At 38.4% G+C, this 15,136-nt stretch overlaps 1 protein-coding gene across 9 annotated transcripts in view; it reads right to left on the bottom strand.

The window, feature by feature from the left end:
* Positions 1-15,136, bottom strand: part of LOC130930261 (adhesion G protein-coupled receptor L2-like) — a 236,617-nt gene that overhangs the window by 12,907 nt on the left and 208,574 nt on the right. For 7 of the 9 annotated variants that reach the window (XM_057858087.1, XM_057858090.1, XM_057858088.1 and 4 more), the window contains 3 exons: positions 13,428-13,556; positions 8,839-8,935; positions 2,532-2,657 (listed from right to left, as the gene is read on the bottom strand). In XM_057858087.1, the coding sequence (XP_057714070.1) occupies positions 2,532-2,657; positions 8,839-8,935; positions 13,428-13,556 (352 nt within the window). The remainder of the gene's footprint in view (positions 1-2,531; positions 2,658-8,838; positions 8,936-13,427; positions 13,557-15,136) is intronic. The other 2 variants (XM_057858091.1, XM_057858092.1) reach the window with 1 other exon arrangement.

Raw genomic sequence — 15,136 nt, 5'->3', positions numbered from 1 at the left:
TTTGACAGGCAGAAATGTCATGGAATCGCTCTTTGACTGGGGGTACCTCGCAGTTCACTTTTCGGGGTTTAAATTTCCTCTACGCATTTTTACATAATCATGTTCGGTCGGCATTGAGTTGGGAGGGGCCAGCTCCACAGCTGGCTGATTGGAGACTACGCAGGAGATGAGCTCTGTGAAAAAACGCTCATCTCCGCGTCATCTGCGATGGGAGGGCAACAAATGGGCATTGAATTGAAGCTTATTATTGAGATGTAGTTTGAAGGTTCAAGAAAAATGTGAGGAAAAAAAAAAGGGGAGCAGGAATGTTACGTCGTGATCGTCCGCCTCCATTGTTTACGTGTGCCATCATGCCGCACTAAAACTGGCAACGGCACGACGTCACTTCCTTAGTATCCGATTGTTGTACTGAGACAGCAGTCCATATTAAGCACCGGATAATATTACCCGCCTACGTTATCCATCCAACAACTAATCCCGACATGCCGTATAGTCCAACTAATTACACATTTAAGGCCATTATCCATCCTAGTCTAGACGTAGCCTAAGTCAAATGTTAATGTATGTTGGGCTTTGTCTTCAGGACACGTACAATGGCCAACGTGTTGTATCGCGCTGTTAACTTTTAGTCCCAGCGTGAGCGCCGAAGACGTTGCATTGGTCCTGAATTTCAATACAGGAAAATGAGATTTTCCAGCATTTTGCTCACCACTTTTGCACCACTAACGAGCGGCGGACTGAGCCGTTAGTGCCTTATTCCCGCGGGCAAAGGCTTTGTTTTACAAGAAGGTGGCAGTTCTTTAGCTCAGCACAAAGGCTGGCCTTAGCTTTTATCTTGAACGTGTCTGTTGTTAACTTGATGCTGTGCGCCAAACTTGAAACACAGAAACATGTACGAAAGATGTAAACGGCTTTTCTTTTTAGTGCAACAGGCTGAATCAAATGTGTATTAGCAGCAAAATAACAAGGGAAAAACCATCCATAAAAATGAATTCATTCATTCATCTTCTGTGCTGCTTCATCTCACGTGGGTCGCACGGGTACTGAACCCTAATTCCAGCTAACTATCAATCGTAGGTCACATATAGACAAACTACCATTCACTCACAAACACACCTATAGACAAATTAGTGTTTAATCAGCCTATCTACTATGCATATTTTGTTTACATTTAGGATACTTTAAAGTAAGGCTGAAACAACTAATCGATTAAAATAAATTAGTTGCCAACGAATTTGAAATTCGACTTTTTCCGGCAGCTTTCTGTATAAGGTGAAGCTGCGCGGGCATGCCAGTGATTAGAGCAAGAGAGAGAGTGGTCACTACCACACTCAGGTTTAGTTAGCTAGATTGTCTTGAGTCGTGTGTGTTGTTAGATCAAGTGTGCCTCCATCATAGGTGAGTAAATGAAGCCAGTTGTATTGTTTGTATTCTTTGTTGATGAGACGTTACTACTTAGTATGGAGCCCTACGATAGTTAGCGATTATGCTAATCCGTGTCTTAAGTGTCCGTTTGTATTGTGTTTTGGAGAAGCATATTAGCACTTGAAGTATTGTTATATAGTAAAGTTGTATCATTAGCTTTTTGTAAAGAAACCACACGCATAAATAAATTCATACAACAGCTTAGAGTCCCCTTTCAACAAAAACTCCAATTCAAACTGTAAATTGTCATAAAAGGCAGTGTGCTTTGAAATTGGATTCGGATTGTATTTAGGAACAACTGTTTCATCAAGAAAACCGATTCATTACAGTCTGCCTCCTACTTATTCGATGTTGTTGTTTGGTTTGTTTAAAAATTAAAAAATTAAATTTAAAAATGTTAACAAGTTTTATGTAGTTAAAACAGTACAGTTATAAACTACAGTTAAGTAAGGAAGCAGTACTAAAATATCATTTTCTAAAAAAATAGTCATTCATTTACATGCCTAAAACAACATCAAGTTAAATTGTGAAGGTTTTGGAATTGAAAAAAAGAAGACATTTATCCGATTAATCGATTATAAAAGTCATCGTTGGTGGCAGCCCTACTTTAAAGATCCTTGTGGATTACCTTGAAATACTGTGGAAATTTAGACATTCAGACATAATGGTTTTCTGTTTTCCGTTGTAAAAAATGATGACTTCTTTTATTATCTTCCATTTTTTGTCTATTTTTTTTCCCATAAAAAATTTGTAATTTGGGTACATTTCTTAATATGAATTATTTCCACTTTTAAGGATGTCTAATCTGATTTAATACCCATTCAATAATTTAAAAAAAATAGTTGTGGACCTGGATAACCATATTTGAACGGAGTTTAAAAAAAAACACATTATAGTTAACTGAACACATACATATTGTAATTATTATAGACATACAGTATATAAACAGTATGTTGAGTTAATAATTTTACATGATTAAATTCAAGTAAATTCTGTCTTCTGGCTGTAATTATGATAAACTTCTCTTTTCATCTTCTCACAGACACCTCCCAACATGTTAACATGAAAACAAAGAGAGAGCACAGGCAGACGGCGTAGGTGCACACCTGGAGAGTGAAAGGTTGGTGGAGAGGGCGTGTTGCACACCACCGTCTCTGCCAGCAGGTTGTTATAAGGGTTAGTGTCGTGGGTGCGGAGTAGGGGGTTAGTTAGAAGGTAGTTGCCGGTCATGCCTGAAATAACAGAAGAACAACAAGAGAGAGGGAAACGTGTTAAGGTCAGTCAAGGAAATGAAGAAAGGCATCCCGATGTAGTAAGAAAGCCTTTCCCAAATGTTTGAAGAAACCTTTCAATAAAGTCAGTGCACCCCCATTGTCAGGATAATAAATGGGGGATCCCCACCCCGCAAAAATCCAAACAAACTCTGTTTGGGGCAAAGCCTGGTGAATGATTACAGATAGTAGAACGGCTTTCTCTAAACTTAAATGCTCCTATATTCATGTGGGGAAAATGAGTTATGGTCTGATAATACCGAGGTTGAAATGTTGGCCATTGTCCCAAAACGCAGCACATCACTCATCTACAAAGAAACATCATACCTAAAGTTAAACATGATGGTGGTGTCAGCATCATGCTTTGGGGGCTGTTTTTCTTCAGCTGGAACTGACTTACTTAAGGTAGAATCATGAGCTAAAATCGCGAATTGCTCTAAATAGTAGCCGGTGTTGGCACAAAACATCCTGGCTTCTGCTAGAAAGTTCAAAAAAGTCTGGAACAGGCTGCTTGAACATCTGAACTTGATTAAGGGTTAATCAGAGGCACCTTAAAAAGTGGCAGTTGTGTTGATTTCAATTTGAGTAGGAATATGATAGGCTCATCCTAAGCACAGCCACATTGCCAGTTATGACAGTGTGCACAATCCAGTAACAAATGTATTTTTCCTTATTTAACTTTCCGTCTCTACTGTTTTTTAATATTCAGGGGAAAAAAAGCTATGCTTACTATATAACAATTTGACTTTTGATAGTAGAACCGCCTTTTGCGCTAAGCCAAGTAATTACACCAACAACCCAATCGTCATCAACACAACACAAAGTCCACTTAGTGTCTCGCTGCACTAATTTAACATAAGTAAAACTTTCCCAAACTGTTGAAGCTACAGTTTCTTCACCACTCTGAAAAAGTTGGCTTGGCCCAATTGCCGACACCACAAACCAACGAAAATCAAAACAGTCACAGTGTAGAACAGCATTTCTAAATATTTAAAAGTAACACATGTTGTTGACTGCAGTAGAGAATAGATAGGTTGTATATTGCCGTCAATGGGAGAAAATAAGTCAATTAATTTGCCGCCATTGATGGTGCGAGACATCTAATCCAGTGGTTCTCAATTATTTTCTGTTACCCACCCAGAAAGACGAAAACGTTTGCACCAGCCAACTCTCTACCGCCACTGTAAATAGTACCATTTGTCTTAAAAATATTATTATTATTATTATTATAAGCACACATCTGCATAACATTGCATCCATTTTTATATTAAATAATAAAAAAGCGTAATATTTATCAATTTACAATAAAGTATAACCTTATCAACATTGTTTTATTTGTAACATTAAAGACTTTTTAACTAACCCTAAACAAATACAAGTCACATCCAAACTGTAAAAATATACTCAAGGTACATTTTTTGACCATTTGATACTGAAAAATAATATTTAATAAAATCAATACATATTAATACATTCAAATTGATTATTAACATTAACTTATGAGGGAAATATGCCTAACAATTTGACTGAAACCCCCCGCCCCCAAAATTAATTAAACAAAAATGACACTGTCATTGGACAGAGGGGAAGTATCACCTCCTTTGCTATGGTGTGGGAATATTTTGCACTGAGCGACTTTGTATGGCACCTTATATGATGCTAACAGTGCTTGCTGGTTTACTGATCAAACACTGAGAAAGCGGGACAATTGTTGGCAATATTTGGCATGTTTTCGCTGAAAAAAACTCAAGTGGCTTATCAATGTAACTGGGGTCTAATGTCTAAGTGACATCTTAATTGATTTGGCTTCCTGCTGCCCGCTGCAAACATTTTTTAGACACAGTAAACAAACTGGTCTTTACTTGTCTCCCACTGTTTTAAAAGTCAAAGCCAAAAGCCAAACGCAACATACATTTTGTTATATTTCCTCATCTTAGCTCTTCATACGTCGAATGCTCTTTGCTGTGTGCTCTTGTTTGGTTCAAAAAATACTGTGCACACTCTGAAAATGAGAGCGCCACTGCCACCCACTGAGTGGATGCGCAATTAGACTTTACTCTAGTACGGCAAAAAAGTATGTTCCCCGAGATCACATGCGCCACCCCCGTCATCGCTCTGCGCCCTGCTATTTGAGAAGTACTGGTCTAATCAATTTGAACTAGGAGGACTGCTCATTTTCTGCAAGCCACCCTAGTTAAAATGAATTAAACTAGGGCAGTCAAACGATTAAGATTTTTAAATCAAGTTAATCACAGGTTAAAAATGAATAAATCGTAACTAATTGCAATTCAAACCATTTCTAAAATATGCCATATTTTTCTGTAAATTATTGTTGGAATGGAAAGATAAGACACAAGACAGATATATACATTCAACATACTGTACATACACTGGGGAAAATAAGTATTTAGTCAACCACTAATTGTGCAAGTTCTCCCACTTGAAAATATTAGACAGGCCTGTAATTGTTAACATGGGTAAACTTCAACCATGAGAGACAGAATGTGGGGAAAAAAACCCAGAAAATCACATTGTTTGATTTTTAAAGAATTTTTTGCAAATCATGATGGAAAATAAGTATTTGGTCAATACCAAAAGTTCATCTCAATACTTTGTTATGTACCCTTTGTTGGCAATAACGGAGGCCAAACGTTTTCTGTAACTCTTCACAAGCTTTTCACACACTGTTGCTGGTATTTTGGCCCATTCCTCCATGCAGATCTCCTCTAGAGCAGTGATGTTTTGGGACTGTCGTTGGGCAATACGGACTTTCAACTCCCTCCACAGATTTTTATGGGGTTGAGATCTGGAGACTGGCTAGGCCACTCCAGGACCTTGAAATGCTTCTTAAGAAGCCACTCCTTTCTTGCCCTGGCTGTGTGTTTGGGATCATTGTCATACTGAAAGACCCAGGCAAGTCTCATCTTCAATGCCCTTGCTGATGGAAGGAGATTTTAACTCAAAATCTCTCGATACATGGCCCCATTCATTCTTTCCTTTACACAGATCAGTCGTCCTGGTCCCTTTGCAGAAAAACAGCCCCAAAGCATGATGTTTCCACCCCAATGCTTCACAGTGGGCATGGTGCAATTCAGTATTCTTTTTCCTTCAAACAATAGAACCTGTGTTTCTACCAAAAAGTTCTATTTTGGTTTCATCTGACCATAACACATTCTCCCAGTCATCTTCTGGATCATCCAGATGCATTCTAGTGAACCGCAGATGGTGCATTGTCTTACTGATAGTAGCCTTTGTTACTGTGGTCTCAGCTCTCTGTAGGTCATTAACTAGGTCCCCCCGTGTGGTTCTGGGATTTTTGCTCACCGTTCTTGTTATCATTTTGACACCACGGGGTTAGATCTTGCATGGAGCCCCAGATCAAGGGAGATTATCGGTGGTCTTGTATGTCTTCCATTTTCTAATAATTGCTCCCACAGTTGATTTCTTTACACCAAGCGTTTTACCTATTGCAGATTCAGTCTTCCAAACCTGGTGCAGGTCTACAATTTTGTCTCTGGTGCCCTTCGACAGCTCTTTGGTCTTGGCCATAGCGGAGTTTCGAGTGTGATTGACTGAGGTTGTGGACAGGTGTCTTTTATACCCGGTCTAGAACCCGGTCAGGCCAACAGCACCGTCTACTCCCGCCCAGGACTCGGCTCAAGACTATGGGCGACAGGGCCTTTGCAGCTGCTGCTCCCCGTCTGTGGAACGCCCTCCCAGACCACCTCAGAGCCCCGCAGACGGTGGATGCATTTAAAAAAGGACTAAAAACTCACCTTTTTAAAAAAGCTTATTCTAGCTAATTTTATTTGACTATCTTATTTTTATCTGATTGGTATCTGATTTTATCTGTGCTTCTGCCTGTTTTGCTTTTCCTCTTTTATTCTTAGTCTTTTTATTTATTTTATTTTTTTCTGGCGATGTGCACTTTGAGATTTGTTTTCAAATGTAAAGTGCGTTATAAATAAAATGTATTATTATTATTATTATCATACCGATAATGAGTTAAAACAGATGCCATTAATACAGGTAACGAGTGGAGCCTCGAGTTAGACCTCGTTAGACGAAGTTAGACCTCTTTGACAGCCAGAAATCTTGCTTGTTTGTAGGTGACCAAATACTTATTTTCCACTCTAATTTGGAAATACATTCTTTAAAAATCGTACAATGTGATGTTCTGTTTTTTTTCCCACATTCTGTCGCTCATGATTGAGGCTTACCCATGTTGACAATTACATCTCGCTAATCTTTTCAAGTAGGAGAACTTGCACAATTGGTGGTTGACCAAATACTTATTTGCCCCACTGTAGGTACTGTATTTGTTTATATAACAATAAATCCACAAAATGGCATTAACATTACTAAAGTTCTTTCTGTTAAAGGGACCCACGGATAGAAAGACTTGTAGTTCTTAAAAGATAACTGTTAGTACAAGTTATAGTAATTTTATATTAAAACCCCTCTTACTGTTTTCGTTTTATTAAAATTTGTAAAATTTTTAAACAAAAAATAAACTAGTAGCTCGCCATTGTTGACATCGCTGAGCGGTGACGTCACAGCCGTTCTTTCACAGTGTCTTTAACTACGTAAAATAGTGATTGAAATACAACACAAGGTGTCAATGGCAAGTTTTAAATTACTTAGAAATCAAGCCAATGAGTGCGTTTTGTCCCTCAACTGACGCTGTAGCTCCCTGTTTTTTTTTTGTTTTTTGTTTTTAGACTGGGTCTATTGTGATTCATGTTCATTTGAGTGCTGACTTCACAACGTACGACACCACTGACTGATAGTTTGTATATTGTGACTAAATTTAGCTATCCAGTATTTGTTGAGCTAAATGAAATGTTTGACCAAAGTCTGAGTAAGCTTTATGTGTATTTTGCAAAGCTATTTTGATTGGAAATGCCAGCTTTTCTTTTTGTGAACATTATTTTTTTTTTTTGAGAGATAACAATATTATTTTGTTGTGCTTTCACAAAATGATACTTATGATTGTTGTGAAGGAGTTGCCTAAGCTTATGCCAATAAACGACGCGGTCCAATGAACGCCGGTGTTCACTGCCTTTCTCTGCCTCTTAGCTCTCAATGTGCAAAAAATGGCGTCATTGTAATCTGTTTGAGGCAATGCATGAGCGGGTCATTCCGCACATGCCTAAATGCGTCAAATATTTTAACGTGATTAATTTAAAAAATTAACTACCGCCCGTTAACGCGATAAATTTGACAGCACTAAATTACACGCCTATAATCGGCAATGGCACTGAAAAAGTTAATACACTAACAAATTGGTGCCACTTGAATACTAAAAACAAATCCCATTTAATGTAAAGCTATATACTGTATCTACCGCATGTTAAATTCACATTGCGGAAGTCTCACTTCAAAGCATTTAATGCAACTCGTTCCTTTCAACACCCTAAAGTTGAGGTACCCCAAAAGCACACTCAGCAAGCATAAAGACGTCACCCTGAAATTATCCAAACAAGCAGTCAAACAATATTAGCGCGACAAGTGTTGACAACGCGATCATCCGCAGCGTTTACACGAAACAAATTCCTCCTTGTACAAAAAGCATCCAGTCGAGACGCCAGACAAAACAGCATTCTTATCACCCGCCGCATGCTGCTTATGCAAAGAATATAACGAGTCCTCTCGCTCATTTAGATTTAGGTCGACAATCTCCTCCTTTCTCTGCAGTGCCATGCTTTTTCTAAAAACGAAAGAAAAAAAAAGCTTGAGATTTCTAATTATGTTCCAAATCTGCAGCGGCACAGTGGGGAGCTTTCGCAGTGCCGGGATCCATCCCAAAACATGCTCTGACCTCCGCCTGACTCACTCATCCCTCCCCTCCTTCCTCCTGACAAGCACTGCAGGCTGCGGATGAGTGAGGAGAGGCCTCTCCTGTCAGGAGTGCCGCCATTTCAACTCATCAGGCCTAAAATATCCCAACTTTTTTTTTTTTTAAAGTCAATCCAAAAGTCAGTGGGAGAGAGAGTTCTGGATTTGTGATATGCTTTTGTGTGCAAGGAGAAGAAGAAAAAAAAACAGCATTAATGTCTGTCTCCTCGCCATCGTCGCCTCCATTAAAGCAACAAACAGCGGGCTCCTCCTCAAAGAGAATAACGACTGGTGCCTTGCTTACCCTGGTTGAGCGTGGAGGTGCTGTTTATGTCTCCTGAGATGAAGGAGGACTCCGACTGCTTCCTCACCGTGTCGTTCCACATGCGCCTGATGCGGCTCTGCGTGCATACGAAGGGAGACACGGATCAACAGAGTGTCGCCGTTAGCGTTAAAGTGGCTCACCGAATTCAACATTTCTTTGGAAACGTGTCGCGACGAATCCAAAAATAGATACGATTTTAACGCTTCCCGCTTCTCTCTTACCACACATTTCGATAATGAATCTAAAGCAGTGATTTTCAGCCACTCTGCCCGCAGCACATTTATGTTCCATGAGAAAACAGCAGGTGTGCTGTGGGATATTAGCCAATTTCCCTTAATTGGTCTGAAAATTATTATTCATTTACTACAAAATGTGGCATTGTTTATGTACCTTTATTTACTTCCGTGTGCTTTATTAACCATATCCTTGAGGAAACGCTGACAAAAATAGCCAAAAAGTTTTCATTAAATAAATGACGTGCTAAAAACAACACCTAGACAAGAGGGTTGGGCTGCTAATTTTCCATAAATGATTAGATGAGGAATGAATAAAGTTTGATTTGCAAGGGATTTTAGAGAGGCACACATGCATCTCGGCTATTTGGGCATTTATGATGTTAAATTTACCGTAATTTTCAGATTATAAACTGCTACTTTTTTCCCTCATTTTGAATCCTGCGGCTTATTGTTCAGTGTGGCTTATTTGCAAAGTTATTTGGGTTGATAGGTAACACTATTTGACAGCGGCGTCATACGATTAACATAAGACTGATAATTATGATATGAAGCTATCATGGGAATTTATGAATGCCTATGACAGATGTAATTAAGTATCATCTAGCAAATTATGTCACTAACTCAATTTTTATGTACAGCTCGGATCTTTTACATTTATTCAAAAGTGAGATAATTTGCTGGATGACACAAAATGACATTTGTCATAAGCATTTATTAATGCTCATGACAGTGTCATGTCATAATTATAATGGTCTTATGACAGTTTCATGTCGCCACCGTCAAATAAAGTGTTACCAAATACCATAGCTAGCGATTAATGAACCAAATGTAAGAGTAACTTAAGAAATAATTAGCACAGAACATGAGTTTGATTGTTATTTATATCTGTTGCGCTGCAATGCATGCTAAGAGGCATGTTGCACGACAACAGTGTTGACAGCAGGCTGCAGCAGATGTTGACCTTCTCCTCCAAGGGAGCAGTGACGGCCAAATTTGGTTTTATGACAGTCTTCTGATGGCGCTGTCAAATAAAGTGTTACCGGTTAATATCTTTTGGTGTAAATATTCCATAATACAGTGAGGACATGTCAAATTTGGTGTGTGGCGGATTATAGTCAGGTGCGCCTTATAGTCCGATAATTATGGTAGTCAAATTTCGAGAACAAAAAATGTGATTACTCAGTTACGAATTACAATCTGAAGCTAAAGTTCCTTTCATTTTTTAATTTAAATTTTTGATGTGTCTGGTTTTGTGCCTTGACTCAATACATTTTGGGAAACATTGGTCTAAATTATATGGTTTTTAGGTCGGTGAAGGTATCATTTCTTTTAAAGATGCATTTAAAACTTCAAAATTACCTAATATAAGTGTTAAACCTTTCAGGAAAAGTGGCCACAACAGTGAACAGCTATTCAAAGGTTGACACTTAAGAATTTTAACTCTTTAAAGGGCACTATTTTTGGTAATTAAAAAAAAAACAAAAACAAAAAACAATCCACTTAAGACTTAAACCTTTATAGGGCAAGTGACAATTTATACTCCTCTTAAAAAAAAAAAAAACTGAAATATTAGCAATTTTTATGATGATGTTAGGTATTTATCATTAATAATCATTATTGTATCTTTTGTAGTTATAAATACATTCATAAATGAAATTAAAATGAATGATAGGACAAATGGTTACAGCCCCAAGTAACACACGAAAGATGATTTTTTTTTCCTCCATAGTATTTTTCTAATTTTAGCTATTGACAGTGTTGTTACAAATGCTTCGCTAAGTATCACATTATTGTAATCTGATTATTTTCTTTCAGTAAAGAGCAACCTAATGCGTTCATTTTTCCAAACTAGTAATCTGATTATTTTCCTTGGTGTCTGTGCGTTTTGAATAGAAAATGTTACAAAAGTTCCCACTACGCGTTCGTCTCCATAGTAACCGCTCATAGTTACTTCCTGTTTTGGTCTCGAGTCACACGTGCTAAGTGTTTTGTGACTGAGAGAGGCGTGTGCCAGCGTGGGTGCACATTCGAGCCGAGTGCAGCCACCTGTTGAGATCTGCGAGGGAATGTCTATCTGTGTGCGTTCGTGAATGTACGTGAGTATTTTCCTTCATTTCTTCTAGGGCTGTCATAATTATCGCATTAACAGGTGGTAATTAATTTTTTAAATTAATCACGTTAGAATATTTGACACATTTAACGCACATGCCCCGCTCAAACAGACTAAAATGACAGTACAGTGTAATCTCCGCTTGTTACTTGTTTTTTGGTGTTTGGCGCCCTCTGCTGGCGCTTGGGTCCAACTGATTTTATGGGTTAGTACCATGAATGAGCATGGTGTAATTATTGATATCAACAATGGCGAGCTACTAGTTTATTTTTGGATTGAAAATTTTACAAATTTTAATAAAACGAAAACATTAAGAGGAGTGTTTATATAACATTTCTATAACTTGTACTAACATTTATCTTTTAAGAACTACAAGTCTTTCTAACCATGGATCGCTTTAAGAGAATGTTAATCATGTTAATGCCATCTTGTTGATTTATTGTTATAATAAACAAATACAGTACTTATGTACCGTATGTTGAATGTATATATCCGTCTTGTGTCTTATCTTTCCATTCCAACAACAATTTACAGAAAAAATATGGCATATTTTATAGATTGTTTGAATTGCGGTTAATTACTATTAATTAATTTTTAAGCTGTAATTAACTCGATTAAAACTTTTAATTGTTTGACAGCCCTGATTTCTTCACCTTTCAGTTGGCGCCGCACATGTATGGCCGTTTCGTAGCTTTGCCATTGCACGGGGGGTAGTTATCGTTCCTGCTCGTCCTTGTGAAGTCGGCGAGCATTGTTTACATCATATTCGTGTTGCATAGTTATGCTGTGAGGTGACATATTCATTTAGCATTTCTGGGATGTGTTGTAAACCCGAATGAGTAAAGAGCTTAGTTGCCGGCACGTTTTGTGTGCACGCATTCGCGTCTGCTCCCACCTTTTTGTTTATTGCACTGTGCAATTCATTTGTGCGTTGTTGAATATTGTGCAGTCAATTTGCATTGTTTTACATTGGTACTGATATGCTGTTCACCCTAACCCAAAGTTCAGAATTTTTGACATTAGGCTTTATCTTCGAGTTAGCGGGGGTTTAATTAGTCAGTGGAGTTGTTTTCCAGAAATTCCATGCAGTTTGTCAGATATTTGTTAGTTTTAGGGCTCCATAGTGGCTAAGCTAGTGCGAGTCTATGGTGGTTGAAATCAACTTAATCAGCTAATTAAACCCCCGCTAACTCGAAGATTAAGTCTTATGTGCAAAATTCTGATGATCCCTTTAGTATAAAGTAACTGATTAATTACTTTTTCAGTAACTTAGTTGCTTTGATAATAAGGTAATCAGTAAAGCAACTACATTACTTTTTTTGAGGCGTATTCAGTAATTAGTAATTAAATTACGTTTTCAAGTAGTCTGTGCTAACACTGGCCATTGATGGCAAGAGACATCTAATTCATTTAAACAAGGAAAACGGAGTGTGAATGCTTATGTTACATTGCCACTGATGTTGCTAGTCATCCAAACCATTATGACTCGGAGGGGCGAATGAACAAACGCATTCCAATGAGTTACATGAGTGTTCTGTAAGGGTTAACAAAAAAAATACAACATATTTTATGCATGAAAGGATTAAAATAATACATAAAGTGTTATTTTAATCCCTGCTGATCTTGTTACTGAAACCTGCGACCTAACAGCACAAAACTGGGGTGCGAAGTCGACAACATTCTATACTTGGAGGTAGAATCAAAGGCTTAAAGAAATGGGATGACTACTTTGCAAAAAAGGGAGGGTAGATAAGTTTAATACTTCATGTTCATTTTTTCCCCCCTCTCGCTGTCTCCTGTCCAACAAGTATTTTATACCTTACGCCAGATGTTACTACTGTTTTTACCATGTTTGAATGCAGACGAAGCTCCCTTCCTCTTAACACCCAATCGCATGCACTCTTTAATCTCCTTTCCACTTTGTCTTATTGAGCAGTTTTAGTGCTTCTGTGCTTGGAGGTCTGTGCCTGAATCCAGACCTTTGAAAGAGCCAACGCCACTGACTGAGATGACTGATTCACGCTGCGTCGACATGCTTCACTCTGAGGACTCATCAATCCGGCAAGCGCCGCAGGGGGGAGGGGTGTTGGATGAACAGGCGGTAAAGACTTGTCAAGCTGGTGATCTCAATTTTACTCTATTTGTGAGACTGTGTCTGTATGGTGTAAATGTGGGCTATCACATTGGAAACTGTGTGATGTTTGTGTATTAATGTTACCAACCTGGGTGGCAGAGGAGTAGCGTGCTGTAGTCCGAGACGTGGCTGTCTTGACCGATCCGTGGGGGCCATCGGATGACAGGGTGCCACGGCACTGAGACTGACGGAAACATTTGCTGTATTCTTTGCGGACCTGCGCAAGAAAAAGGACAGGTCAGGAGCACAGCAAGACAAAACGCAAGAAAGGTGCGTGTTCTGAATCTTTTATGATAGAGCTGACACAAACAGATGACAGCTTTTTCAATGCCACACAAAGAAAGGTAAGAGAACCACAAATGAAACTGGACTATATAAAACATCAGAAATTTGACTAAATTTTTGTTAAAAAAAAAAAAAAAAAAGTCAGTTTCAAACAAAAGGTGCTGCAGGATGCAATGTGCCTCTGAAGGCCACATCTACCACTACAAAGACCACAATAGCAGAGCTTACGTTGGAGCAGACAAAGGTGTATCTGTTGATCCATGACACAACGACGAGACAACTTCACCCGGTGCTTGAGTTCATCTATATTCATTTTGGTGTTTAGAAAAGTAAAATATAAAATAGCTCTTTTTCATAGATTGCTGTGGCTTTTTGACTCATTCAAATGTCTAGTTGAAAAACAACATAGCTTCGTCCAACTTTATCTGAGTTACTTATGGAAAATTAAATCAGAGGTAAAAAGAATAAATTGTCGGGAAAGTGTTGGACCAGTGTTTTGTATTGTTATTGACAAAGTTGCATTTCCATTTATGTGGATTACAATGTTGTTAGTAACGGCATTAAGAGTATAGCGGCGTTATTTTTTTCAGTAGTGAGTAATCTAATTAATTACTTTTCCCATCTTTGCAACGCCATTACCGTTACTGAGGATGTGAAGGCGCGCGTTACTACAATTTGGTTGAATGAAGTGCGAGTTGTCCACAGTTGATTTTGTCACGGTTTGTCAGCTGCCTCCTGCCTGAATAGAGCAGAGCAGGATGAAAAAGGGTGATGAGGCTGTTGCAAACGCGATGGTGATTGGCTAAGTGGGTGGATCATACTCTGCTTAGTACAGGTGTTCTGTCGAAGTAAACTCCCCGTTGTTGACAGCAGACTATCGATGTAAGCTATCCCATTAATGACATCTACCTCACGTTTTGATACGTTTATATTAGATAACTCCACTGTCGAAACACTAATAGGATTATGGGTAGCAGTGGGACAGTTTATCAGGTATATAACGTCTTGTAAATAATATTGCAGTAGCATAGTTATAGTGTATTTCAACAGATTTATAACGTACTTTAAGACTCTTAGAAGTAGAGAAGCATATTTTAGCAGGCTTATAAGTTAGTTTAAATAATATTTTACTATGATTAACATTTTTATTAGGCTTCGTGGTCAAAAGGCACTATAAAATGAATATACTTCAAAAATATTACTCGCAGCAGCAACAACAACAGCAACGACGTCGGAGTCAAAACGGGAGACCAACTTGACGAACATTTAACCTGTGATAAACCTTTGGGGGGTGTGGCTGCCATGCGCATGCTCATTAGCGCTTAGGATATCAATTCAACGATCAAATCGACAGAACACCGGCACTACTTCTCCCTCATTGAAATTAAAGGCAAGAATGAGTCCTTTTACCCAAGTTTATGTTTTTGGGTATTGGTTTTTGTATTTGAATGATTGTCAATACAGGCAGTCCCCGGGTTACGAACGAGATCCGTTCCTACGCTTGCAACGTAA

Source organism: Corythoichthys intestinalis, chromosome 14, assembly GCF_030265065.1.
Source record: "Corythoichthys intestinalis isolate RoL2023-P3 chromosome 14, ASM3026506v1, whole genome shotgun sequence".
Lineage (NCBI taxonomy): Eukaryota > Metazoa > Chordata > Actinopteri > Syngnathiformes > Syngnathidae > Corythoichthys > Corythoichthys intestinalis.
Note: the sequence above shows the minus strand (reverse complement) of the source record. Positions and strands in the feature narration are given on the sequence as shown.